Source organism: Triturus cristatus, chromosome 3_2 (assembly GCF_964204655.1).
Source record: "Triturus cristatus chromosome 3_2, aTriCri1.1, whole genome shotgun sequence".
In the NCBI taxonomy this organism is placed as follows: domain Eukaryota; kingdom Metazoa; phylum Chordata; class Amphibia; order Caudata; family Salamandridae; genus Triturus; species Triturus cristatus.
Genome location: NC_140584.1, coordinates 1,054,136,762 through 1,054,162,908, shown reverse-complemented (window position 1 = coordinate 1,054,162,908; position 26,147 = coordinate 1,054,136,762). Strand labels below are relative to the sequence as shown.

The 26,147-nt window shown below is 49.3% G+C and overlaps 1 protein-coding gene across 4 annotated transcripts in view; it reads left to right on the top strand.

Moving 5' to 3' along the window:
- The window catches only part of TPST1 (tyrosylprotein sulfotransferase 1), a 302,319-nt gene extending 277,829 nt beyond the window's left edge, over window positions 1-24,490 (top strand). The window contains exons 4-6 of one of the 4 annotated variants that reach the window (XM_085649759.1): window positions 8,413-8,463; window positions 22,957-22,992; window positions 23,894-24,490. In XM_085649759.1, the coding sequence (XP_085505885.1) occupies window positions 8,413-8,463; window positions 22,957-22,992; window positions 23,894-23,911 (105 nt within the window). In that variant the 3' untranslated portion in view covers window positions 23,912-24,490. The remainder of the gene's footprint in view (window positions 1-8,412; window positions 8,464-22,956; window positions 22,993-23,893) is intronic. The other 3 variants (XM_085649760.1, XM_085649761.1, XM_085649762.1) reach the window with 3 other exon arrangements.
- The last annotated feature ends 1,657 nt before the right edge of the window (window positions 24,491-26,147 follow it).

The window sequence follows — 26,147 nt, the reverse complement described above, 5'->3', positions numbered from 1 at the left end:
TACAAATAATTGAATGTGTGATGAGTCAGGATTATTCCGTGTACGTTTAATATGCACAGTAACCCCCTCTCCCCCATGGGTGCAGAGCAGACACTGAATAGGAGCCCGAATGTCAGCCAATAGCAATAGGTGATAGTATTCCTTTTGGGCTGAATTAAAGCTCACATTATATAGAAGTTCAAGGACTGGCGACGATAGGTCACACAGCAGCTGCATTGTCAATGTTGACCTAAAAGGAAGTGTCCAAACCATCGAGTGAATCCCTTCTAAAGGTATAGGACGGCCAGATGAGTTTTCTGCAGATGGATATTCCTTGCTAATCTCCACATACATCCATTTTTGGTTCATTATGGATTTTGTGGGCGGTGGTGGGTATAGAGAACACATCCTTCCAATTCTTCCCTAAGTGCAGTTCTAAATAGCCATGGTCAGACCATCGCTGAGTTTGCAATCTTTGCAACCAAGAGAGACCACGAGGAATCAAACTGTTCAGCCTGTCAGGTTTTAAAACAAGCATTTGCAATGCAATCGGTCTCGCCTTTCGAGCCTCATAAGTATTAACAAAGCTGGCATGTTTGTGTAACGTGATATGCAGCTTCTAGGGACAGCGCAAGAAAAGCTGCATGCCTCTTTCCTTTCAGAAATACATTCTCACGCTGCATGGAATACCTCTTGTGAGCTGGGGCCGGTGGGGGCTGAGGTGAAGGGGGCGCCTCGGAGGGGGTGTCAGCAGCAGTGATTTAAATGGGCCACTACTGTCCGGTACAGAGTACCGGCACTTTTTTATTTTGAGGAGGGGAGTACCAGCACTTCGAGAGAAATGCAATACCTTTGATAGGAGAGTACCTGCACTTCTCAGAAACAAGCAGGTACTCTGCTACAGAGTACCCGCACTTTTATTTTTCCATTTCAAGCACTGGTCAGCAGGGACAGACTGGAAACGGAGAGAGATCCGTAAACAGCTGCGAGTGGTTCAACAGGCACAGTGGCCCTGTAGGCTAGTAGTGTGAGGAGCCCTTTGTATTCCAGTTGTTTCTTTTCTACCCGCCAAGGGAGATGGGGGTCCAAGAAAAGCTCGTCATTTTGGCGTTGGGCAGTGTTATTTATTTATCCATTTATTTATTGCAAATATATGCAATGCACTAACATGTTTGACAAGTAAAGGAGTTGTTAAGCAGCGCAGATACACCAGCCTTGTTTTCCAACTGCTGTTTACATGTGATCAGTGCTGCCATTAACAGTACGAGACCGCATATGCCTGAGGTGAGCCGAGCCGTAGTCCCATGTTGTATGCTGCGGTGAGCAGATGCCACATGTGACTGACAATTTAACAGGTCATTGAACTGAAATCCTCTGAAGTATTTTTATTTTTGATCTTTTTAGAACACATGAGACTGACACGACCGCTATCGCGGGTGTCTAGGCTATTCGGAAAAAAACAGTGCAGATATATAGGATAGAATAAATTATAGTAAGATATATGGTACTATGCAAATAAACTGCAAGCCATACACGGTACCTGTGTACACCTAGAGGAGAAGCCTGATGGAGCGTTGAAGGGGCTGAAGGAGTACCTTCTGCAACATATGATGATGGGGAATGAAGTGCATATATAGCCAATGTCTTATAGAAAGAGAAATCTCTATTTCCACCACGTGCTTTAGAGGGCTGTGGCGCTGCTGAGGTGCAGTTCATTCTATGGATTCTAGCATATGCATGTTACTTGAATTTTAGAGATACAAACTCAGTCACCGATCTGCGTTATTATGGGCGGCTGTGAGAGCGGGAGAGTGACAGACAGTGACCGCGTTATCTTGAACTCCCGTGCACACTTTTGTATTTCAAACACTAGCCTTACATGATTAATGACACTCAGCCCTTGGCAGAGCATCTCCGCGCACAGCCAGGCCCCAGCCTTGCGGCTTATTTACCACCATCTACTAATGTGTTCACACCCCTCCTCTCTAGGGAGTTGCCCCTCCGTGCCCAGTTTCTGCTAAAGCTGTGATTGTAGTGCCAAGTGCAAGCATTCTTGTCATGCTTTTGAGGTTCGTGCAATCACAATGGTACAACACTCGCACTACATGTCCTCTACACGAAAATAAACGGCGGCCCAGTGCATTAAACGCTTATTAGTGGAGTAAACTGTTTAAAGGCAGGTCCAAGTTCGAAACTTAACCCGTCCTGTAGAAATCGGTAAACTTAGTACAATTCAAATGGTAATAACACCCGCTATTAATAGCGCTTAGAAACGGTTGAAGCGTGGTTTGAAATGCTTAATGAAAAAAGTCGATGTTGCCATTCCAATGTGGTACGTATATGTGTTTTCCTAATAATCATAAACAGCTTTAGCTAATACACTATTACGTCACTTGTTTGCTGCCAAGTGTTACACATGAGGTACCAAGCTTTACACAAGAACCCTGCGGACAGAACTATGATGCATGTGCAGACAGTGTGGAGCATGTGGGTCCCTGTCTGAATGTGGTGTTGTCTTTTCTTGAAGGCGACAGCATTGGACTGTTTGCTGCTTCAGCAGGCAGCGTGGCACACAAGCGGCTTTCCAAACCCACCCAGCAAGGAAGAGGTGAATGGACATCGGTGAACTGCATAAACGTCACAGAAGGATATGGGGGAAGCACACGAGTTGATGTGCAAGTAACAAGTACCGTTAAGAGCCACCAGTGCAGCAATGTCAGGAAGCAGAGAGACTCAATGGCGGCTCACGGGGAGCCCGCCAGCTGTGTGATGTCTAGCGGCACTCGCCGCTTGCTGGGACGCACTCCCAAACCGCGAGAGCTGGCAGTAGGAAACAAAGTTGGCTGACGGCTGTGCACCAGCGGAGCGACAAGAAAACGGCACAGGGCAGAAAAGTGCTTTGCTGAGCAGCGGGAAGTCGCCGCTTGGCGATGACAATGCTCCGGCAGGCTCCGAATTAATGCCGCACTTTAGGGCATCAAAAAGATGATTTCTGGGCATGCAGTTTGGGCCTGCCTCGGACCCGCACCCCTGAGCTCATCGAGTTAGAAAGAGGATTCCCCGGTTCGCTGCAGCTTCTGATCTGCAGCTTCAAGACTGCTATAGTCACGCGACAGTAGCTCCTACTCAGGCCATAGGTAAACAGCAACTTTAAACTGAGCGCGGCGCCGCTTCAAGGACACCGCGCTCGGTTTATGTTTTTTAACTTTAACACTGAGCGCGGTGTCCCTGAAGCGGGTGCTACGCTTAGTATTGAAGTTAAAAAATATATAAAGAAACTGAGCGCGGTGTCCTTAAAGCGGCGCCGCGCTCAGTTTTAAAGTAAACAAGCAGCTGTGTCTCTGAGAGAGACAGAGGAAAGGGTCTGCTCGGGGTGAGGCAGAGAGAAAGAGAAATCAAATAGTGCTCACCCAGTAATTAAAGGCCATTGTGTAAGGCCACCAGTAAACGATCCAATCCCGGTGGGAGGGGCCAAAAGGAAACAAGGCGGCAACAAGGAGGGACTAAGAAGCCTCCTTTACAATGAGAAGCCTCCGTTTAGCCTAAGCTATGACGCGAGCCAATGGGAAGAGGGGGCAGGGCTTCAAAGTCCCCTTCCTCGACAGTATTGATTTCAAGAAGCTCTTGGATGCCGAGAGCAGCGCATGCGCGCTGCTATCGACAGCCGAGACCTAAAAAAAATAAAAATAACTATATGGCAGAGAGTGTCAGTGGGCTCATTACAGGATGCAGTCAGGACCCTACAGGGTCCGTACCGGTCTTCGGACCCCAGGCGGTCAACTAGAAAAAAGTCCTGAAATACTCTCAACCAGCTGGGATGATGAATAAAAATAAACTCCAGGTCCCCGGGTCCAACTTTCACCCAGAACATAAATTGCACTGGGGAGACTGACACATGACACACCATCCCAGAACAGACCCTCTGGGTTTTGACCTCAGCAGGACACTAGAGTTCAGGTTAAACACTGCTACAGAGGGAGCCTGAGTATGAGCCCCAAGATGAGCCAAAAAGGCCTTGGCCTTGGCCTTCAGCCACTGCCCTGATCCTGCTTGGCAACGAGACGAGCCTTAAACTAAGAGCTCCAAGCCTTGACACAAAAGAATCAAGCAATCCTTAGAACAATTCCTCCGCTGCTATGTTATGAATCAACAAGAGCAGTGGGTTACTCGGTGGCCCGTGGCTAAGTTGGAATACAACAAATCATCCCACTCTTCTCTTGGCTAACCAACATTCTATTGTTCATTTGGTTTTCATCTGCATCTTTCTCCTCAAACCTCTGCTCCCCCTGTTATGGCTCTTATAGCTGTACTAACAGCAATCTGTACCATACATCCAAACAGTCTCCTACACGTACAGAAGGTTATGGCAGATTATAGATGACTTGCAAATCGTAAGAGATGAAGAGTACCCAAAAGTGGGGGATTTGGTCTGGTTATCAACTGTCAGCAGTGCCCTGCACACACTCAGGCACTCTGTCGTCCCTGCACAGGTTAGGTTCTTTTGTCGATGTCAAAGTCGTATCTCTACCCTCAATAGATACAACACTTCTTAAGGGCAGTTGTAAACTTTGTGACATGTAAAGCCTGTCCCAACCAAGAGAGGGGATGGCATGTCAAAGGCTGCTTCCTTGTTTGCAGACATTATGAACCCTAACAGTAGAGTGGTCATGAAACTGATGCTGATGATTGCCTCGTGTATTGCCATAGTGCTACACGTCTGCCTTCTACAGGAGTGTTGGTCCAGGCACTGGTCATAAGCGACGGGTCAAGGAAAAGATCTAGTACTGGTAGAGCCCAGAGTTCAGCACAGTCTCACAAGGTAGCACAAGCATGTGTTGCTGAGCAGCCCATTTGCGAACCCTCGCTGCAGGTGTCAATTACCAAATACCCCTCACTCATAGGTGGGGAGCACACGTGAACAACATGACGGTTCAGGGTACCTGGACGCAACAAACAAAAGGGAGTCACATAAACCTTCTTGAGCTGACACAGAGATGTATGTGGCACTCAGAGTGTTTTAAACACTTATTCAAAACAAAACCGTATTGGTGAGGACATCCAATATGACCATCCTATAATAAAACCAGAAGCATAGGGGCCCTCACTCACCTTAGCTCTCAGTGTTAGCACGATCAATATGGTACTGGGCCATTCAGCATCAAGCGGACATGTTAAGCAGTGTGCATCAACAAGTATTCAAGGGGGAGATGTAACATCAAGTATTTCAACAGTACTTCCAAAAGATGCGGGATGCCCACAGTAGATCTGTTTGCCACCGTAGATAATGCAAATTGCCCAAGCTTTGTTTCCAATTCCAACACTCCATGGCCAATGCACTATGGATGAATGGGTCAAGGATATTTGCTTAAGCATTTCCTACTCTACCTCTGCTTCCTTATCTAGTGAGAAAGCTGAGGCGGGTACCTATGATGTTCCATCTCATACACCAATGCGGACAAGACAAACTTAGTGCTCAGCACTACTGGACACATCTGTTCACCCTCACTTCCAGTTCATTAGCTCCGGTCCTAGAGTTTGGTTACCTATACCAATGGATAACCTAAAACTGCCATTTTGCTATGCAGCAAAATGGAAATGTTATGTCAATTATTGCATTAATAAATAAATTATTAATAAATAAAGAGCCTGTAACGTCCTTGGCTGAGGTTAACATCTGCTACATGCTACATCGTCAAACGACTGGTTGACATAAACATCCATTAGGCTTTGTTGAGCAGCAGTAGCTATTTACATGTGTAGTAGGAAACAAGCATCTCTACTTAAAATTCCAGTTATTAAAGCAATCATGGAGGGCGTCAAGAGAGTCATACTCCCAAGAATATCAAAGGTTCCAATTTGAGGCCTCAATGCAATTCTGAAAGAGCTCATAGGACTTCTTTTTGAGCCATTAAATTCTTGGGAATCACTTCCTTGCATAGGGCTTTTGAGTTGCAGGCTTTAACAGTGGAACACAGGGTTGTCCTGAGGATAAATCCTTTCATCCTGCCAAAAGTGGTCTCTGCATTCCATATCAATCAGACCACTGAGTTGCCAATTTTCTTTCCAAACCGTAACAAGGTGGCATAAAGAGCATTGCACATATTAAATGCAAAAAGGGTTCTAATGCATTATATTGAGCAGAACAAATTTATTTGCAATACAAAGCAACTAATTGCTGCACTTGTAAAACCCATTCTTGGATCCACAGGACAGACAGAACCTATTGGACCCCAACCATGATGGTTGTGGTCATTTGTCACTGGTCTCCAGGGGTCTGTCCTACTATGGCTCTGCAAACTGGGTCAAGTATAACCCTTTTCGCACTTGACTCTCAGGGTAGGGAAGGTGAGATGTCACAGGCTTCTCATGGAGGTAGTAGGGGACAGAGGGGTGCACGCAGAATTCGACGATCAAATAACAGAAACAATAACGCACTGCCTTATTTGGAGTTTAGTGGATGGCATACACTGTTACAAATGTGAGTTGTACTATAGCCTATGGCACGCACAATATGGCTTATAATAACAATATGGCTTATAATATGGCAGCCTTGATACCTGCCAGGTTTTGATGGAGTATGCCATCCACAAAACCCTAAATAAGGCGCTTAATGTCCAGTGCATTGCTTGTCTTTTAGTAAAAGCAGGTAATTAACTTACACAACAGTACTAACTACTACACATAACTGAGTTGCTTGGTTTCTGCTTCTGGTTTACATTCGGCAGAAAGTCTCAAGTTCCACTCTCAACTTCCTTGAAGCACGTCTCAGCCCTTTTTATCTGCTTATGGGTGAAGATTTGCGGTGCATGAGTACCAGTTCTTGTAGGTCAGGCGGCAAGTGTTGCAAAGCCCACGACTGCAGTCTCTGCAGTAGCCTCTCTTTGGTGCCAGCATTGTTGTGTGTATGCAGAATGCCATGCCCAGATGTCACAGTACAACCTCTCCAGCATTTGCGGTCTCCCTAGTTGATCACATTTACAGTGGTGCTGTGCAAGAACAGCCTCCCAGCCTATCAGGCTCACAGCAGCCGCAGCCTCCCGGGCCGACCAGCCTCACAGCAGTAGCATGCAGTGGCAGCCTCCCAGCCTATCAGGCTCACAGCAGCAGCAGCATGCAGCGGCAGCCTCCCAGCCTATCAGGCTCACAGCAGCAGCAAGCAGCGGCATTCTCCGAGCCTATCAGGCTCACAGCAGCAGCATGCAGTGGAAGCCTCTTAGCCTATCAGGCTAACATCGGCGGCATGCAGCGGCAGCCTCCTAGCCTATCAGGCTCACAGCAGCAACATACAGTGGCAGTCTGCCAGCCTATCAGGCTCACAGCAGCAGCGGCAGCCACCCAGCCTATCCGGCTCACAGCAGCAGCAATCAGCGGCATTCTCCGAGCCTAACAGGCTCACAGCAGCAGCATGCAGTGGAAGCCTCTTAGGCTATCAGGCTAACATCAGCGGCATGCAGCAGCAGCCTTCTAGCCTATCAGGCTCACAGCAGCGGCATGCAGTGGCAGCCCGCCAGCCTATCAGGCTCACAGCAGCAGCATGCAGCGGCAGCCTCCCAGCCTATCCGGCTCACAGCAGCAGCAAGCAGCGGCATTCTCCTAGCCTATCAGGCTCCCAGCAGCAGCATGCAGTGGAAGCCTCTTAGCCTATCAGGCTCACATCCGCGGCATGCAGCAGCAGTCTCCTAGCCTATCAGGCTCACAGCTACGGCATGCAGTGGCAGCCCCCGGTCTATCAGGCTCACAGCAGCAGCATGCAGCGGCAGCCTCCCAGCCTATCCCGCTCACTGCAGCAGCATGCAGCGGCAGCCTCCGAACCTATCCGGCTCACAGCAGCAGCATGCAGTGGAAGCCTCTTGGCCTATCCGGCTCACAGCAGCAGCAAGCAGCGGCATTCTCCCAGCCTATCCGGCTCACAGCAGCAGCATGCAGTGGAAGCCTCTTAGCCTATCCGGCTCACAGCAGCAGCATGCAGCGGCAGCCTCCGAGCCTATCCGGCTCACAGCAGCAGCATGCATGCAGCTGTCATTAAGATGATGAAATCTATATTTTACAAGGCAGCGTTAAATATTTTCCATATTTCACGGTTCCCTGTGAAAATTGGGTTGCTTTACCATTGCATTTTGTGCAGTGAAAGCATCCAAACATGTAATATACATATGCTCTCAAAACATGACCTGATCCTGTTACATTATTAGTTTTAGTGCACTGGGGACAAATACCGGACACCCTGACACATGCCCCACCCCACTGACCCACCCCTCCCCTGTCCTCCCCCGCCCCAGCCCGGGCAACTCCCTGAGGGGAAATATTTTGTAGATAAAGGAAAGTGTAAAAGTGGATCTTAGCAACTGTGAGCATCAATCTTAACGCGAATTTGAATAGCGCTGCGTATAGCCTTTTTAGCATAGTTTATGTAAGTTTCACTTTGCCTTCCAGGTCTCTAAAGGTGAATTTCAGCTGCCCGAGTTTCTCCGAGATGCGGCACAGGTGCAGTATTGCAGTCCTCCAGCATGCTTCACTGTGCATGCGATTGTAACGGAGAATGCCATACAAAACAAACAGATCCCTTTAGCTATCTTTTTTTAGTCATTCTTTTTTTATTGGCATGTTTGTATCAAACAACAGAGTTTTCCAATCTTAAGTTAAAGAAAGTTTCTAAAGAGATTTGTGCCAACATGGGGTTGTGATTATCTCGTGATTGGGTTCAGGTTTGCACTAACTTAAGTAGACGGTGTACTTTTCTACTTGAACAAATTGTTCCCAATGTCAGACGTTTAAGGCTTGTCTCCATGCCTGTCACTTATTTCCAATGAATACAGAATGGGCTGAAAGAGTATCAACTTCGAATAATGCACTGTACTCTTAGACACATTCTTGTGGCAGTGAAATTACTAGAGTGTCCTACTGGGGTTTTCCGAGGTTAGCCTCATCTTTAAACTATGAAGGTTTCCAGCCTCCTTTATGCTTCTTCAAAACACTCTTACACATTCCAGCTGTGGAACTTGCCACGGTTGCCAAGAGCACAGTTTCCATCGCCCATGTCATTTCCTGGCAAGGTTTTCCTGCAGCGGGTTTATGAATTCAAATATCCCTTTCTTGTTTGGACAGGTTGGTAGGGGCTTATTTGCAGTAAATCCTGCATTCATTTGCCCATTTTCACCACGGTGGCTGCCATCTTTACCCTACCTCATTCTGTTGCGTAGTTGCCAACAGTTCTACATTTCCGCCCTCACAGAGCCATATATTGACCCCATTCCTCTCCTTACTGTAAGGAAACGTCTTTTGACCACTCTTTACGCTCAGTCTTTAGCTATTTATTTTCCATTCTACTCAATTATAATCCTTTATACTGAAAATGTTTTACTCTATCTGCTCCACTCATATCTTATTTGTTTACTTGCTCATCTTAAAATATCGTGTGCAAGATTGTTGGGTATCAGAGCACTTTACAGCATGAATAGCATGTGGTTCTGACAAGGGATCCGCACTGAAACGCTCTTGAAGCAAAGACCTGTGTAAAAGATGTATCACATGGGCCTACCAAGCATTGGTGTGGGTCGAGGAGGGAAGAGGGACAAATAGAATAGACCAGAAAAGAGAAACTAGATTGCACGTGCTCCTGTTGTTGGTGGAAGAGATGGATTTTGAGCTTTTTTCTGAATCCTACAGCGATGGCTGTGTTCAAAGCCAGTATTGTACACATTTCCATTTTGAGGGGCCACAGTATATGACTCAAGCGGGGAACACTTGCTTTGCTCTCACTTCTGCAGTCTGCCCTCTATGGATATTTTTGCTCCTCAGATTCCTTGTTCTGTCTTAGTTTTATGGATCTACGGTAGCAGAGAGTGGAACTCTCAAGGTGTTGTTTTCAGTCCTCTTTCAGGTACATAGGGACACCTTTCGTTGTCATGTACCAGGATGACAGGGACATGGCAGACTTCTGATCGAGCCAGACGCACTTGTAGGAGCTCCCGGCCAGATCTACTCACCCACTTTATGATCCTTCCTGATCCTGAGACCCAGCAACACCAAAAACACAATGTACCCACTCACATGGGTCTTCACAGAAACCTGCATGCCACATCTGACAAGAAGATGGCAGATGTCCGCTGGACTCTGTACATCTGTGGGCGGTGCAAGCAGATCTCAGATCTTTAGTAGCTCTACATGCATCCCAGAAATCGGGGGGAGTTCGAGGGAAAGGCAATAGAAAGAGGAAAGTTAATGAGTTGTACCCTTGTTCGGCAAGCATCATCTTTTTCTAAGGTGTGTTTCTTTTGAGATGTAAGAACAAGAGCCCCTATAACGACTAGGAGATATTTTAGTAGGTAATGGATAAGAATAGAAAGACAATTCTCTATGGTCAGAAACATTGATTGTATAAATGGGCTGAAGCAGAGAACCCAGCCATAGCCACACAAAAAAGATAAACACCGGGGCCAAGAAGAACAACCTGAGGTGACTTACTGTAGGAGAGTAGGGTCTGCTATCCTATGGTCACCCCAAAGTTTTGCTTTTTGCTTCACTGGTTTTTGACATATTGAGGCTGTGGGCCTGCCAATCAGACCCCCAGCCTGCTGTTCTCTCTACTAAATTAAAACTATGCACCCTAGGTGCATAACCAATTGGAAGTGGATCACCCTGTCAGCCCCTGTACCAGTGTACACTAGGTACCCAGGGCATTGGTGTACCCAAGGCCTGCCAGGGGCTGAAACATGTATTATGCCACCCCAGGCTTGGCCTAACAATTTGACACAACTGGCTGATCACTCAGCTGGGGTAAGTTGGTGTAATCACCTCTTACTAAGGTGTAGTATACCTATACCTAACCTTAAATGGGACACCTGGTAACCTATAAGTCACTCCTATGGCAGGCCTTAACAATCCTGAAGGCAGAGTGCTTGGTTCCATGTGAGATGGTGCTCTGGCATGAGCTGAGCCTGTCTGCAGTGGTCGGAACAACTTCCTTCTACTGTTTCCAGATATCGTCATACCATATACTCTTAAGTGCATTATGAACCTCGCGGTTAAATGCTATCTTTGGTTTGGCTTTATCAAAACATGTCGAGTAAGGTGTCATACGAATTGGAATACTAACCCCTCGCCAATTCTGGTGACGGGGTTAGCATTCCACCCTTCTAGAGGGACACGACATGTACAGTACCTGAAACCCGGGTAAAATCAGACATAGCCTCAGCTCCACAAAATGGATGCTGCCACCACAGACACAAGTCTGCCCTCCTGCTGCTGGGAGTCCTTCCAGCTTGGGAGGTGTGGACAAAGGGTTTCCTGCCAGGGGAGGTGCGTGCACCACCCCAGACAGGATTTTGTGTATTGGTCAGGTAGGGCTTGAAAGAAACCAGACATGCCTGTGGCTCACAAGGAGCCTCGGTGCATATGCCAGTTCAAACCGGTCCTGGGGCACACCAGTCCCGGGCCTGGGGCGAGCTGGACAAAGGATTGGGGGTGTAACCACCCCCCTTCCTGGTCCCACCCATAGGGAGGGACCTAGCAGGTAGTCCGGCCCCTAGAATCCGCTTAAAGGTAGGAGCTGTGTCCTAAGACTTCAGACATCCTGGAATCAACTTAACACTAAGAAGAAGACGGGAACTTCGACGCTCTGCTGCACAGAGGACTGAAGCCAATCTCCCCTGTGGTCAGGGAGTGACCACCTTGCTAACGCAAGCACCATCCAGCGAATCAACGTCTGCTTTGCCGCCGCCTCCCGCCGGAGCCCGAGCCCAGAGACTGACAAGACCTGGACCTCCAGACCTCTCACCGCCCGATCCACAGTCCCTGAAAAGAGGAGACCCGTGGAGGCACCGAGACACGTGGAGCCAGCCATCTTGAAACGACCACGACAAGCTGACAAGTGCAACAACCGAGGCTCCCTCAAAGTTGTGCTTTGGGATCTGAGAAGCCCAACATCCGAGCAGCATCTGCACCAAAGGTGAGCCCTCCAGCATCTCCACGATCTGCACTTCGAGGCCTATGCACCCGCTTCCTGTGGGTGAGGTAAAGCTGGCACACCTGTGCCCAAGTGTAGTATTACATCTCTAGTGCCTGTGTTCCAAATCTTGAGTTCCTAGTCCATCCGGAAGATCCTTTTTGCAGTAACTTTGTACTTTTTACGCACCCATTGAAACCTATGGGAGCACGCGTGTGACTATTTGCTCTGCACACGCCACCCGTGGACCTCCTGGTCACTAACTGAAGTTAGCTCCTTGTAGGCCCAGCGATTCTAGAGGCCCTAGGCCTTTTCCCTTTTCTGTTCGTGGTACTTATACCACTATTTTAGTATATGGTTTGAGCGGCCACCAGGGCCTATCCATATAAAGTGCAACTTCTGTGTATTCTACTGTAATCTTGTTTGACGATTTGTGCTCCTGTGCTCATAAAGAGACTAGGGGTTACTTTGAGAAATAAATACATATATATTTTGAATATATATCTGTGTGGTGTCCTTTCATTGGTATGAAAGGGGGTTGCATTTGGTAAAACAGCTGGCTTAACACGCTTCACGAGTTTAGCCTCAAAGACTGCTTAGCCTACGCTACCACTAGGGCAGCTAGTCCGAAAAGGTTGACTTACAACCACACCATAAGGGTTGCTTGGCATGGTACAAGGTGATCACTTTAACTAGTGAGCATCATATACCAGGCCAACTTCTCACACTTACTGACTGCACTGGCCCGAATGATGGTAGACCTTCTTGACCCTATTGCATCCGAGCATCCGGTTATAAAGTACTACTCATGCTACTTCATTCCTTATAGATGCAGGAGGCACAACACACACTCCCTGGGCACAGTACCTGCAGCACTCAAGAACTACTGGGCAAGTCCAACAAAATACATGACCTGACGTGGACTGACACTGGACACTAACTCATTGGTTAGATGGTTTGTCAAGATTCCGTCCCAGTTCGATACTCCTCAGGATTCGAGCGATGCTATAGGGTGTCCACCTCTTGACATCCCCAACTCCTGCCCTTATGGCATGGAAGATTAGGGCGATCAAGTGAGAGAAGGGAAGGAAGGGAACAGCGGGGAGTAGAACCTGTAAAAGAAGAACACACAAAAACAAATGACCCATAGAAGCCGGTACGACTACACTCATAAATTCTCGCTAGGACCAAAGCTCCTTTCTGCCGGCTATCAGAAACAGACCACTGAATCTCGGTTCCTTGTGCAACCATTTAACTTTGTTCCTTGCTGCTCATGCAGCCAGAGTCACCACATGCAGTCCATAAACACGCTCTACTGGTGAGTGAAAGAAAGAAAAAACATGACATCCCCAATCAATCAGGGCCAAGGAATGGAGTTAGGTTCTGGCTGGTATGAACCCTTCAGATACCCCTGATTATCTCCAATGTATCCACTGATGGCAGAATACTGATGCATTAATAGTCACTCAAGAGGCACCCCCCCTGAAGTCGGACGGTAGTTCTCTGAATGTCGTTTTGCGGTTACCTCACCGCACACTGGTTAATGTTATCCCCAATTATCGCGCTACCCAGTTCTAGCGAGACTCCGGCGGTTACGTCACTGCCCTATGGCCCAGGTACCCCCCAATCTGACACAAAGTTCTGGCGAAAATCTAGCGGTTACTTCACCGCACTCTAGATCCAGACAAGGCTACAGTTACTCCGGAGGGAGACAGAAGCACCGTTGCCTCTTCTCCCATATTCTGCTTTAACCCAAACGGACACAGCGCACTTAACTGGCCGCAGACAAGGACGGCTCCCGGGCACTAGTGACGCCTGTTCCCGCTGGTGAACCCCGGTAGTTTCAAGGTGGTGGGGGAACAAACGGCAGCACTTACGCCGGTTGGAACGCTTCCTGATTCCGGTGGTACTCGATGACAGACTCGTTCTCAGAATTACGCACGACATGCAGTGCGTGTAGCGTCTTTTTAAGGTCACGACTCCTCCTCTAGTCCCACGGCCTTCTGGGAACTGCAGCCTTTATAGGTGCCTGAACCCGATTCCTGACAGTGTTCCCTTCCTCAGCAATGGATTTAAGGATATAGCAATGCCACGAATATGTCATACAATAGTTAGTTAGTACATGTTTTCTAATTCTTGCGTTCCACAGTACGCCTGAAAATGCCTACACTGATAATGTACTAACTAAAGGCACACTGTTATGTTATAAAACAGTTTTTTGTTTTTAATAGCAGGATAACTTAGACACAGGATGATGTAGACACAAGCAGGCATTTCCCTGCCAATGTCTGCCCGTGCCCTTCTCGTGAGTGGTGATATGTGAGAGCAGGAGCATCTCTCCGGGACACTGGTGTGTCCATTGGTCCCATACCAGCAAAGGCCTCTACAGAGTCACCCCCAAGGCTCATGTCTCCTATGATGAGTCATATCCAGGGCCACGCCCCCCAATATAACTCGTGTCACAGAAGGTCAGGCGCGCCATGCTGATCATGTCACCAGTCATCCACTGTTGTGTTCATCATTGAAGTGCTTTCCAGACGTTGCATCTTTCAGTCGCTGCACAAAGACATTATGTTTCCTGTTAGAAATTACCCGTGATGTGAGGTTCATTCCTTTCATTACTGTCGGTAGCTTCAAACACTCCATGTTTTCTCTTGCCACCTGCCGCTGAGTGAGTATTTAACCCCTGACTTCCCTTCAAAGACAGTCCGGGCAATGTATCCATTACTTACTGGTAGTCTCCATCGCTCCACGGGCTCCTCGCCCCACTCCTTATCGAATGGAAATGCTGGAGCTAATGGAGCCCAGGTTGGTGCTCCTCCGGATCCAGCTTACACCCCCACCGGCTAACCCAGTTATGGCCAGGGGGCGTAAACCAGAAAACTTCTCAGACTCAAAACAAAAAATCAAGCGAAACAACTTTAGGGATCAAGAGCAATGGAGAAAAAAAAGAAAGAACATGTTTGTAGGCACCCTTCAAGCAAAGCAGGCATGCGGGGCTCGCACATGTGTGTGCCTCCCTCGGTACCTAAGTCACTTTGTAATGCCCTGCTCACCATCAACTTTCCTCCCTTATGCCCACTCTACCTTCAGTTCTTCTCAATTGCAGGGCAGAACTTTGAATTTGCTAAATGTGCTTCACTCCAGATCTGAAACTCACTTCCCTGCTATGCCTTTAGGATTCTTTTTAGCCATTTCTCTCTTGCAAATTTCTGGTCTCTACATATTCATTCTTACTCCATACACATGCGCCCCCCTAATGTTTTGGGTTCTGTTGTAGACGCTTGCTAAGTGTTCTCCTTGCTAGCCCGGAGGCTCTCTTGTATACCCTCCCTCACTGACCCTTCATTAATATCAGATCCTTTAAAGATCCGAGTACGTCTTATTCTCAAAATCAGACCCCACTATAGGTTTCAAAACAGCCGCATAGTCATCAATTTTGATAATTAGATAAATGTTACTCATTCATTCTTCCCTACATATTCTCCAACTCTAGTAGTTCGGCTTCTTAACGCTCCCCACACCCTCCCCCACGCCAACTATATCTGAGCAGCTTACGCTTCCTCTGCAGGAAATAGCCTTCCTCCACGGAGAACTTGGAGCTAGGGTTCAAAGATGTCCCACACCATTGTCAATTCAGTGGGCAGCTTCCCTCATCTCTCACCCCACAGCCTGCTGAAACAGAAATTGTAATGCACACAGATGGTATGTAGGCGAACAGCAAACAGCACACATCACACTCCATATGCACGTAAGTCACTGCACACCACTGGTGAGCACAGACATGTGAGAAATCAAGAAAAACATGGCTCCTTTCAGCAAGAGAAATAACTTCTGCCCACTTCCCTGCTGGCCCAGTTTATGCCACTCCCTTCACTTGCTAGCCTTGCTGCACAAGTATGCTGTTTGCGTTCCAGTTCAGAGACTTGCGTTCCACCGTAAGATGCTTCAGAACTGCACACACGCAGCACTAATAGGATGACGTAAGTACACACGAAGGCACGGACGGGCTTGCATCAGATACCCCCATGATTCCAGTACAGAGGCACAGATGCAGGAAGACAGGTTTGCATTTTCATCTTGATTCCTAAGCAGTCAATAACTGGCAGCCACATAATCTGGAGTCAACCTGAAAAGAGCAGAACCCAGTGACAATGAGTACAAGGGCGTAGTGTCCTTTGAGACAGGTGCTCAGGACAAACCTGTGGATACACAATGTCTTTCGAGCAGCTCTTGGTGACAGGCTCGCATCACACAGTCAGCCAGTATGCAAAGAGCTCCCTAGCAGCACACACTGCCGCAGCAGAGTCTTTTGCAGGGCTCCATTCTGGACAGTTTTGAGCCCTTATCAAAGGTGACACTCGTCCACACCAGTTCTGGTACCACTGGTAACCTTGCCCCGAGGCCAAGGGATACTGGTCAGATGACGTCTTGACCAAGTTTGCAGCACAAGGCCCTGTTCGTGGATCCCTGGCCTTTTTTCCTGTTGTGCAGTTTTTACCACGTCCACCGTTCTCTCGCCCATCTCCAGAAAGCTAACAGGTGCTGATGACCAACCAAGGATTTGGAAAAGATGAGTCTTCAAAACCATTGGCAAGACACCTACCAATATAGCCCTCCTCCCCCACAGAAACCTTATGGGTTACCATTCCACTCGATGCACACCTCATGACATGAAATATGTGCATCCGAAGCGCTTTCACACCCGCAGTGAAAAAAACAAATACACTGCAGGGTGTTTACCAAAGTATTACTTTTACTGAAAACAATGTCGTAGCTTACTATGAATATGGGTCGTTGCCTGTTGCCTCAGTTAAAGGCCCACTGCCACACATTGAGCCCTGCTGCCACAGTTCAAGGCCTGCTGCCACAGCTCAAGCAAGGCTCGCTGCCACATTTTAAGGCCTGCTGTAACAGTTCAAGGCCCGCTGCCACACATCAAGGCCCGCTGCCACACATTGAGGCCCGCTGCCACACATTGAGGCCCGCTGCCACACATCAAGGCCAACTGCCACAGTTCAAGGCCCACTGCCCAGTTCAAGGCCCACTGCACAGTTCAAGGCCGGCTGCCACAGTTCAAGGCCGGCTGCCACAGTTCAAGGCCGGCTGCCACAGTTCAAGGCCGGCTGCCATACATCAAGGCCCGCTGCCACACATCAAGGTCGGCTGCCACACTTCAAGGTCAGCTGCCCGAGTTCAGGGCCCGCTGCCACAGTTCAGGGCCCACTGCCACAGTTCAGGGCCCACTGCCACAGTTCAGGGCCCGCTGCCAGAGTTCAGGGCCCGCTGCCAGAGTTCAGGGGCTGCTGCCCGAGTTCAAGGCCCACCGCCCAGTTCAAGGCCCGCTGCCCAGTTCAAGACCTACGGCCACAGTTCAAGGCCCACTGCCACAGTTCAAGGCCCGCTGCCACATTTCCAGGGCCGCTGCCACATTTCCAGGGCCGCTGCCACATTTCCAGGGCCGCTGCCACATTTCCAGGGCCGCTGCCACAGTTCAAGGCCCGCTGCCACAGTTCAAGGCCCGCTGCCACAGTTCAAGGCCCGCTGCCACTGTTCTGGGCCCGCTGCCACAGTTCAGGGCCCACTGCCACTGATGAAGACTATCTACCAGCTACTTTTCCGTGCCCCAATCTATAGCTTTCCTCCACTCTTTTGGAGATCTGTTGAATTCTTTGTAGAGCAGTGGTGGGTTGGGCTGTGGTCTTGGTAAAAGAGACAAGGCTTTCCCCTAATTTTTTCTCACTGTTCGGTCTTGCTGTCATGCAGTGAGAACAGCAGCTACAGCGGAAGGGTGAAACGGCTGCTGCTCGATTCTCCCTGGGCCTTCTAATATTGCAGGAGTAAAGCAGTTTGTCAATGCAGAAGTAAAGTGCAGATCTGCAGATGCTTCACCGTCATTCTTCCGCTGCTCCTGCAGATTTGAATGACCGTTGCAGCAGGGGATATTCATACTGACGTCTGTGTCCCCTGCAATGACTGTCATTCATGGACATCGAGTAGTGGGGCCTTGACGGAAGACACTAAGAGCCGCAGGAGTGTTGTTTTAATTTAAACACTCTGCCATGATGGGGTAAAATGTTCTCATGGACCTATGGTTTACACAGCAGGCTGTAAGGGTGTAGTGGGCATTAAATTACCCACTCCATTGTCATTAGCCTTTGGCTTAGGCCAATAACATTAGAGAGGCCATTTTCTTGACCTGAGCCAATATTGCTGTATTACTTACCGGTAATCTTCATTACTCCCGGTCCCGTTGTCCTCGTCCCATTCCTTACAAAGTGGAGATGACCATCTCCCGCCAGAAAAAAACAAAAGGAATGCTGGGACCCTAATACTGCCCCTCCCACCGAGAGCACATAGGCAGTACTTACCCTGCATCCCGCCTGTACAACCAAGCCCAGACAGGAAGGCCGGCCGCCTGGGCGGGAGGGAGGGAAGTATGAATGGGACGAGGACAACGGGACCTGGAGTAATAATGATTACCGGTAAGTAATAGAGCATGTCCTCGTCCCATTCATTACAAAGTGGGAGAATACCAAAGCAGAATACCGGCCTTCCGAACCCACAAGCACACCCAGGAAACCACAACAAAAGCAGCAACCCAAGGGAGCACCGAGAAGGAGGGAAAGGGGGACCGCAGGAAGCAACCGGCCCGCAACCCAGAACAGGACAGCAGGGGCCAAACAAGGACCGGAGACAACCAAGAAAAACAGAAGGCCATTGCCCCAACAAGGAGGCCGCCAACCAGAGAAACTGGAGACAGGGCAACCAGGACCAAAACCTAAAGGACCACCAAGCCCAGAGGGAGGAGCCGCAGCAAGAGCCCTGGGGCCTAACAGGAGCGAGACCCCAACCAAACCGACAAGGGCAGGGAAGGAGACAAAGACCCGAAACCCCAGGAGGCCAAAAGAAGAACCAGGAAGGCCACCAAACCCAGAACAGCAAGGGCAGAGGAGACCAACCCAAAGACCACAGGCTAGAGATGCCCCCAGAAAGAACCAGCTGAAAGCCGACCAACAAAGGAGAGGCCTACAAGACCGGAAACCAACAACAAACAAACCCAACAAGGGCAGGGACAGAGCCAGCGGCAACAACCCCCAGAAAACCCCCAACCCAAAAAGGGAGGGAAAACAAGGCAGGACGGGAGCCTAGAGCAACCAGGAACACCCAGCAGCCCCCAAACCAGGAAGCAACCAGGCAGGAATCCACCGAACCACAGAGGGCAGACAAAATAGTGGCCAACACGGCAGAGGACCACACAGACACCCCAACCCAGGCCAAGCAAGCAGCAAGGGCAGGAGCAGCCGAAAAAAGAAACTGCTCCAGGGCGCACAGCATCCAGACCAAAAGGTCACCAGGCCCAACCCCAGCAACACCGGAGAGGAGCCAAGAAAACAGCACAAACCAGGGTAACAAACGCCAAAGGAACCAGGAAGCCACGACCTGAGCCAAGCAACCCGACGATACAGGAGGACCCGCAGGCCCAACCAAACCCTGGAAGGAGCTCACACAGCGCCCAGGCCAAAGCAAAGGGCAGGGAGGAACAGGGAAGCCCCAGCACTCCACCGCTGGACCACACAGAAGGCCGTGGAGGAAGCAGAGAAGGCAAAGGGCCAAGCAGCAGGAAAACCCCAGACAACCCACAGCCAGGAGTGAGGACCCCACAGAGGCAAGAGCACCACAGAACCGCACCCCAACCAGAGCGGGGTGGGGGGGGATTACCCAAACAGACACACACAGGGAACAAAGCCCGGAGAAGCAAGGGAGGTAGAAGCGAGCCAGGACACCAGAACCAGGAAACAACCAGGAACGCCCAGCAAAACACACCCCAGAGCAGGCCGAAAAGCGACAGCCCAGCCAGAAAGCCAAGGAGGCACAGCCCGAGGCCACCCCGAACCAACAGGAAGCCGGCAGACCCGGAGCCACAGGACCCCACACAGGCCCCAACTCAGGCAAAACAAGCCCGGGAAGAGAACCGCCGGCAGGAGAACGCCCCGCCAGGACACAAAAAGAGAGCCCAGGCAAGGAAGCAGAGCCCAAAAGGCGACCAACAGCCACACAAGACCCCGCAGGAGCGGAAAAGCCCCAGCAGACACCCAGCCAGGCACCCACCACGGGAACCTGACGAGACCAGAACCCCCCAGGGAGCCAACGCACCAGAGCGCAGACGGAACAAGAAGCCAACAGCACCCGGCAGTCCCAGGCGGCCACGCAGGCACCAACCAGGCCCGACCATGCACAACCACGGAGAGCAGACGGGCAGAATAGAAGAGGGGAAACAGGCACCAAGCCAAGGACACGGCAGCAGCGAAAGACAGCCAGGCCCAAACAGCAGCGGCACGAACCCCAGGGACGAACCTCCACCAGAAACACATCCTGGGGGGGGGACACCCAGGAAAGGAAGAGCAGGCGCCCAACCACACCAGCCAGAGAAGCCACCTGGCACCCTCAGGAGGCCACAACCAGGAACAAACCAGGCAGGAACGGCGGCAGACCCAGGAGGGGCGGTCAGGAAACACCCGAAGCAAGCCAAAGGCAAGCACAGGGAGAGCCAGGGCAGGAGCAAACAAAAACAGAAGCAGCCAAACCCCAGAAGCAACCCAAGCACACAGAAGGCCCCGGGACAAACACCCGAAGCCCCAGGCTGGAGCAAAGGAGAACAGAACAGCCATACCCAAGGCAGCACGAGCCACCCATGCGCAGGCAGAGGGGGCAGGGAGCCCCAGAGAGCACCAGGCATGACACCAGGAAGCCGCAAGAGGAACCAGGCGCAGCCCAAGGGACAGGAATAACAAAGTCAGGAACCAGGAGCCCCCGCGCACCAAACCCCGACCAACCACGCAGAAGCCAGGAAGCGGAGGCGAACGCCCAGAACACACAAGCGTAGCAGAGGGCACAACAGCCAGCCCGCAGCGGAGGCAAGGCCACCCGAAAAGGGGAGGATGGACTGACGGACCCAGCACACCCAAGGCCAGGCCACGACACCCGCACCCGCAACACTCCGAGAAGCAGGGAAGCAGAGGGGCAGCAAAGGAAAGAGGGGAAAACCCCGGCAGGACCAACAGGAACCCAGGGGAGCCAACAGTACCCCCCCCCCCTCAGCCGTCCAAGAACCAGCCACCACAGTGGCGACAGGACCCCACGCCAACCCGAGGCAGGCCACCAAACAGAAAGCGAATGCCAACAGCACAGAGAATCAGCAAACTAACTCAACGGAGAGGAGAACCCCCCCAACATTGCCCAAAAGAAAACGCAGAAGCACGCGGGGCCAGGACCCAAAGGGAGAAGTCCTGCGGCAGAAACAGAAACACCCACCATGCAGACCAAGTGAGAGGAGCACAGGAACCAGCGTGACAAAGAGCACCATACCTGGAACCACAGCACCCGAGCGGCCAGCACCCCGGAGCAGAGTGCCCCAGAGGCCAGTGCGAAGCAAAAGCGCCACGAGGCGAGTGTGAAGCCATGCTCATACCAGGAGAATAGCAGCAGACAGAGCATGAGGGTGAAGAAGGCACCGCCCCAAAGTCGGGGTGAGAAACAGCTGCAGAGCGGGAGTCCCTGCAGCCCTCGGCACGCAGAGAAGCGGAGCCGGAGAAGAAGAGGAGGCAACGGCGGGTCACACCTTGCAAACCACCCGACACAGGGCCGCCAGCAACCAGAGAAAAAAACGAGAATACCCCCTCGCCCCCGTCCACTCCCCGCAGGCGGGGGGCGGAGGCCAGAGCCCAGAGTGCATAAGTAAACTACAAGCATATTCATTGTTTAGAGTCTCTGGGCAAATAATTTGCCCCGAATCACGTCGAGGTGAGCACCTCCTCAAGAGGCTCATCAGCAGGACTAGCCGCTATTGCATCCCCTCACCTTGGGACTGTTAAGCCTGCTCCATTGCACGCCGGGAGCAGCGCGAGAGACCGGAGCCCGCAGCAGGCCATGCTGGAGGAGGATAGCAGCCCAGAGAGGAACTCCGTTTGCAGAACGCGCACACACCGGAAGCACCGCCTCCAAACAAGGTGCACTCGACCAGGGCAGCAGACGCCGGGAGCAGCGCGAGGCACGGAGACTGCAGCAGGCCACCCGTGAGGAGAAGAGCAGCCCCGCCGGCAGAATGCGCACCTGGCGTGCCGTCGAAAAACAGCCAGAGCGGGGGCCAACAGCACAACAAGGCCCCCACTGCCACTCTGTGGGAGAGAAAGGCAGAAAACGAACGCGCTCGGTACCCCACACCACAATGCAAGGAAATACAAAAAAGAGGTGGGGGCAACCCCAGGAACAAGGACCCACACCCCAATGCCCAGGACACCAGGAGACCGGCAGGAACACAGCAAGCGCAGCACATCCACCCGGCCAGGCTAGGGAAGAGGAGCACACGACCCGGAAGAAACCCGGGAGACCAAGCCCCAGCCGCAAAGGGCCGGGAGGTCAAGCAGGACACCGGCTCCAACAGGGACAGACTCCCAGAAAGCCCAGCAGGCCAGGAGAAAGCCCACGGAAAACCCCACACCCGCACAGCCAGGCAGCCGGGCGAGGGGAGAAGAGAAGCACCGGCACTCCTGCTCAGCAGGAGCAGCACCAGCACACCAACCATTCTGTGGACAGACAGAAAAAAAGAACAGGCGGGATGCTGGGTAAGTATTGCTTATGTACTCCCAGTGGGAGGGACAGTATTAGGGTCCCAGCATTCCTTTTGTTTTTTTCTGTCGGGAGATGGTCATCTCCACTTTGTAATGAATGGGACGAGGACATAAGGGACCTGGGGGTAAAGTGGGAGCGGCCATTGGATAGTTGGTTCAGACTATGATGAAAGGTGAGAATCAGGGCACAAATGGAGGCTAGATTCAAGATTTTTAGTTTGGAAAGGGAGCTGCCTCCCCTTTAGACCATGGCTAAGGTACGACGATGTAATGTAGATCTTATTGTAAGGGTAATCGGTGATAAAATACATTTCCATCTCTTAAAAATTGTTTTACTTCAACAAATCTTCATTGTGCAATTATTGCCTCAGTTCGTAATCCATTATTCTCGGTGCTTTTCAGGAAAATCCAATTTTCAGGAGAATTGTAAGTAATCTGGTAAGCACACCAAATCTCTGTAAATTTGCACTCCAATTGCTCATGCAACTATCTACTCCAGCTTGTTTCGAAAAGAAATCGAGCCTCCTTGTCATTTGCTAACTTTTCAGCAAGATTGAAGCATGCCTCCCTGCACCCTCCATCCTCCGCCATTCCACAACCAAAGGATACATCTCTCATAGCCCTTGTCTGGTCACAGAACCGGATCCAACTCCATTGCTCATCGATTAATCGCCTCGCTTGGATGTATGGGCCATTCAGTGCTAAGCAGGCTAAGCACTTTAAATACTGTACTATTAGCAAATTTGTCAGTACTCTCTTTACTACCCTCAGAAGGATGTAAAGCTGAGTTAGACTTGCCAGTAATCAAACTTGTGAATTGCAGATCATGAGCGTACTCTTGAATATCAAGTGCAAGAATATCGTAGACACTAATTTTGTGGACAAAATGTCAGGGGACAAAATATTGAAAGATAAGTGCAAAGAAGGAAGTATAAATATCCTATTCCTAACTCCACATCTGTGCATCTTGAAGATATATCTAAATCATCATCATCACCTTTATTTTGGTTCATAGAACCATAAAAGCAGATAAGAACAAATACAATAATTATATCTGGAGTTAGGTATAGAAAATCTTATACATCCTTGACGTTTCGCTATTATGAACCTTGATAATAATGTCCGACGATATCCTGGACTGGAAATTTAGGAGCCACACCACAGATCATGCATGTCATCGGCAAGCTTTCACCTAACTTATCCATCGCTCCAGAATAAAGTGCATTCTGCTTAATAACAAATTTATCGTGAGAAATCCAGCATGAAATTGCAAATCCTTTTTGATAAGTCGTTAAATTATTTTTGTATTTTTATTAATAAATATTGATGTTTTTTTCAGACTGCTCCTCGCCTTTAAAGAGACAAACTCTCTCCAGGACTCTGATTCAGATGACCCAACAGTTGAGCCTCTGACGCTGCTTTCATCGTTTCTCCATTCCGCTGTAATCCTACCTGTTCTGTGGGCAAACCTCAACTTGTAACAAGTAAAGCACTTTGTTGAAAACAATCAACATGTTCGCCCATGGTATTGTGGCACTGTATCAAATTACTATTTTTGAAGGTGAAATAAATAAAAAATAAAAAAGCAAATGTGGTCTTTGTTGAAAATATGTCCTGTCAGCACCTTTTTTTGTAATTCATTGCCAGACCTAATTGTCTGGAAAATATCACGATAAACATTTTATTTTTACTGGATGGAAACTGTATGACGAACTGAAATTTTAAAGGTGGTATTGGATGAGTTGTGTATGTCTAATCATTGTCTTAATGATACGTCTTGAGCTCTTAGAATACGTGGAAACTTGTTAATATCATTCTTTGTATTATTTAAAGAATATCATGTTATTACTGAAAATATCGGGACGAAAGTGGGGTTGTACATGTACATTTACAATCTTTTGTATTTTATTTTTCAAAATAAAAGCTTTAAATGTGATCTTGGACTCAGTTTTGTGGATGCACAACCTACCTGGAATCCTAGTACGCGTCTCAGTGAAATATGTTGTGCAAACCCCTGCCCGTGCAGGGATCGGACTTTAGTCATGAACTCGTAATCAGGAACATCGTCTCAGTCCTGTATACATCAGTGAGTAATTTGTAAAAAAATAAGTGCCAGGGCTCTCATCAGGAGGCAGGTTGCACCAGCCCTGATAGCGCCACCTAAAACAAATCCAACTTCTAACCATGAAAGTGGGGAGAGGATGTGGTTTGACGGGCAGAGCTGCCGACTTCGGAGCTGGGGAACCAGGTTCGAGTGAGTCTAGGGTTTGGCTCAACATCCTGTGATTCTGGGCAAATCAATTAACCTCCCAATGCCTACTATAAATGAATGTAAATGCATCCTGAACTGGTGCTCGTGAAAAGCACCAGTGTTGATAAGTAAGTGCCGGTGCTGAGCACCAGAAAACACAGGCTCAAATCAAGCGCTGGAATACATTGCACAAGTGTCTAGAACACCACTTTCCCGTAGATTTTGTTGGATTCTCCACAGAATTTCATGACCAGAATTCACAGAGCAAGGCCCTGCAGTTCAGCTCTTGGGCTCATGTGTCTGGGAGAGAGAAGCACTTTGGGCGCCTGGGATACTCTGCCACCTTTGCTAGGTCTCTTTCTCCTCATGGGCCAGCACCTCACTTTAGGCTATTCAAAGGGATTGCAAAGCCTTCAGAAAAGATAAACAGGCTGTGGAAAAATGAAGGAATCACTATTTGGAAGAGGCGTCCCTTCTAAATACAGATCCCTTAAAGTATGCAGAAATATTTTGTGACTGAATTCGGGTCGCAAAACATTCATATTTTACCACCAACTCAAATGAGGTGGTGACACATTAGCAAACTGGAATGGGTCTCCAAAGTCCCCTTCCCCTTTGTGAATGGTGGGACCACTGCGTAATCTTTTAAAAAGTTTGTAAATGTTTTCATTTTCTGTTTTTAAACGCATCCTGTTTTCCTTTTAGGAAATAGCTGCATTAATAAAAAAGAAAATTGCTTTATTTAAAAGCAGTCACAGACATGGGGATCTGTTGACCCGAGCGTGCCACGATGCCTGTGATTACAGGTAATCGTGTTGGGTCGTAATTTGCTTCCGGTCTCATAAATATTTATAAAGTAAGTTGAATTGCGACACACTGCAATTCAGAATTTTGTGCATCGGCCTAATAATACATAGGTCAGTTTGCAAAACAAGAATGCATTCAATAAAATCTGGTGCGCAAATTGCGATCCCTTTTACCTAATGCATTCTTCATACACAAAGCTCCAAATTTGATGCTAATTCAGTGTTTCCGTAGACCTCTGTTTTATTGTGCTTGATATAAAATACATTTGCACTGCTGTAACAATAATGCTAAGTTAGGGGCGCAAAGGTTCAGTGTACTTTGAAATGAATCACTTCGAGGCACTGTTAACAAGGAATGGACGGTGCAGTGGCGCCACTAGGAGAACAAAATAATCAGCCACATTACAGAGAGCCATGTTAATGCTATGCAATAAAGAAATGTCAGATAACCACAGAGTAGATTTGCAAGAGTAGGCAACCATCTTTCAATGGTGTTTGTGCAAGCACGGGTGGTCATCTTTTTTTTTTTTATTAAT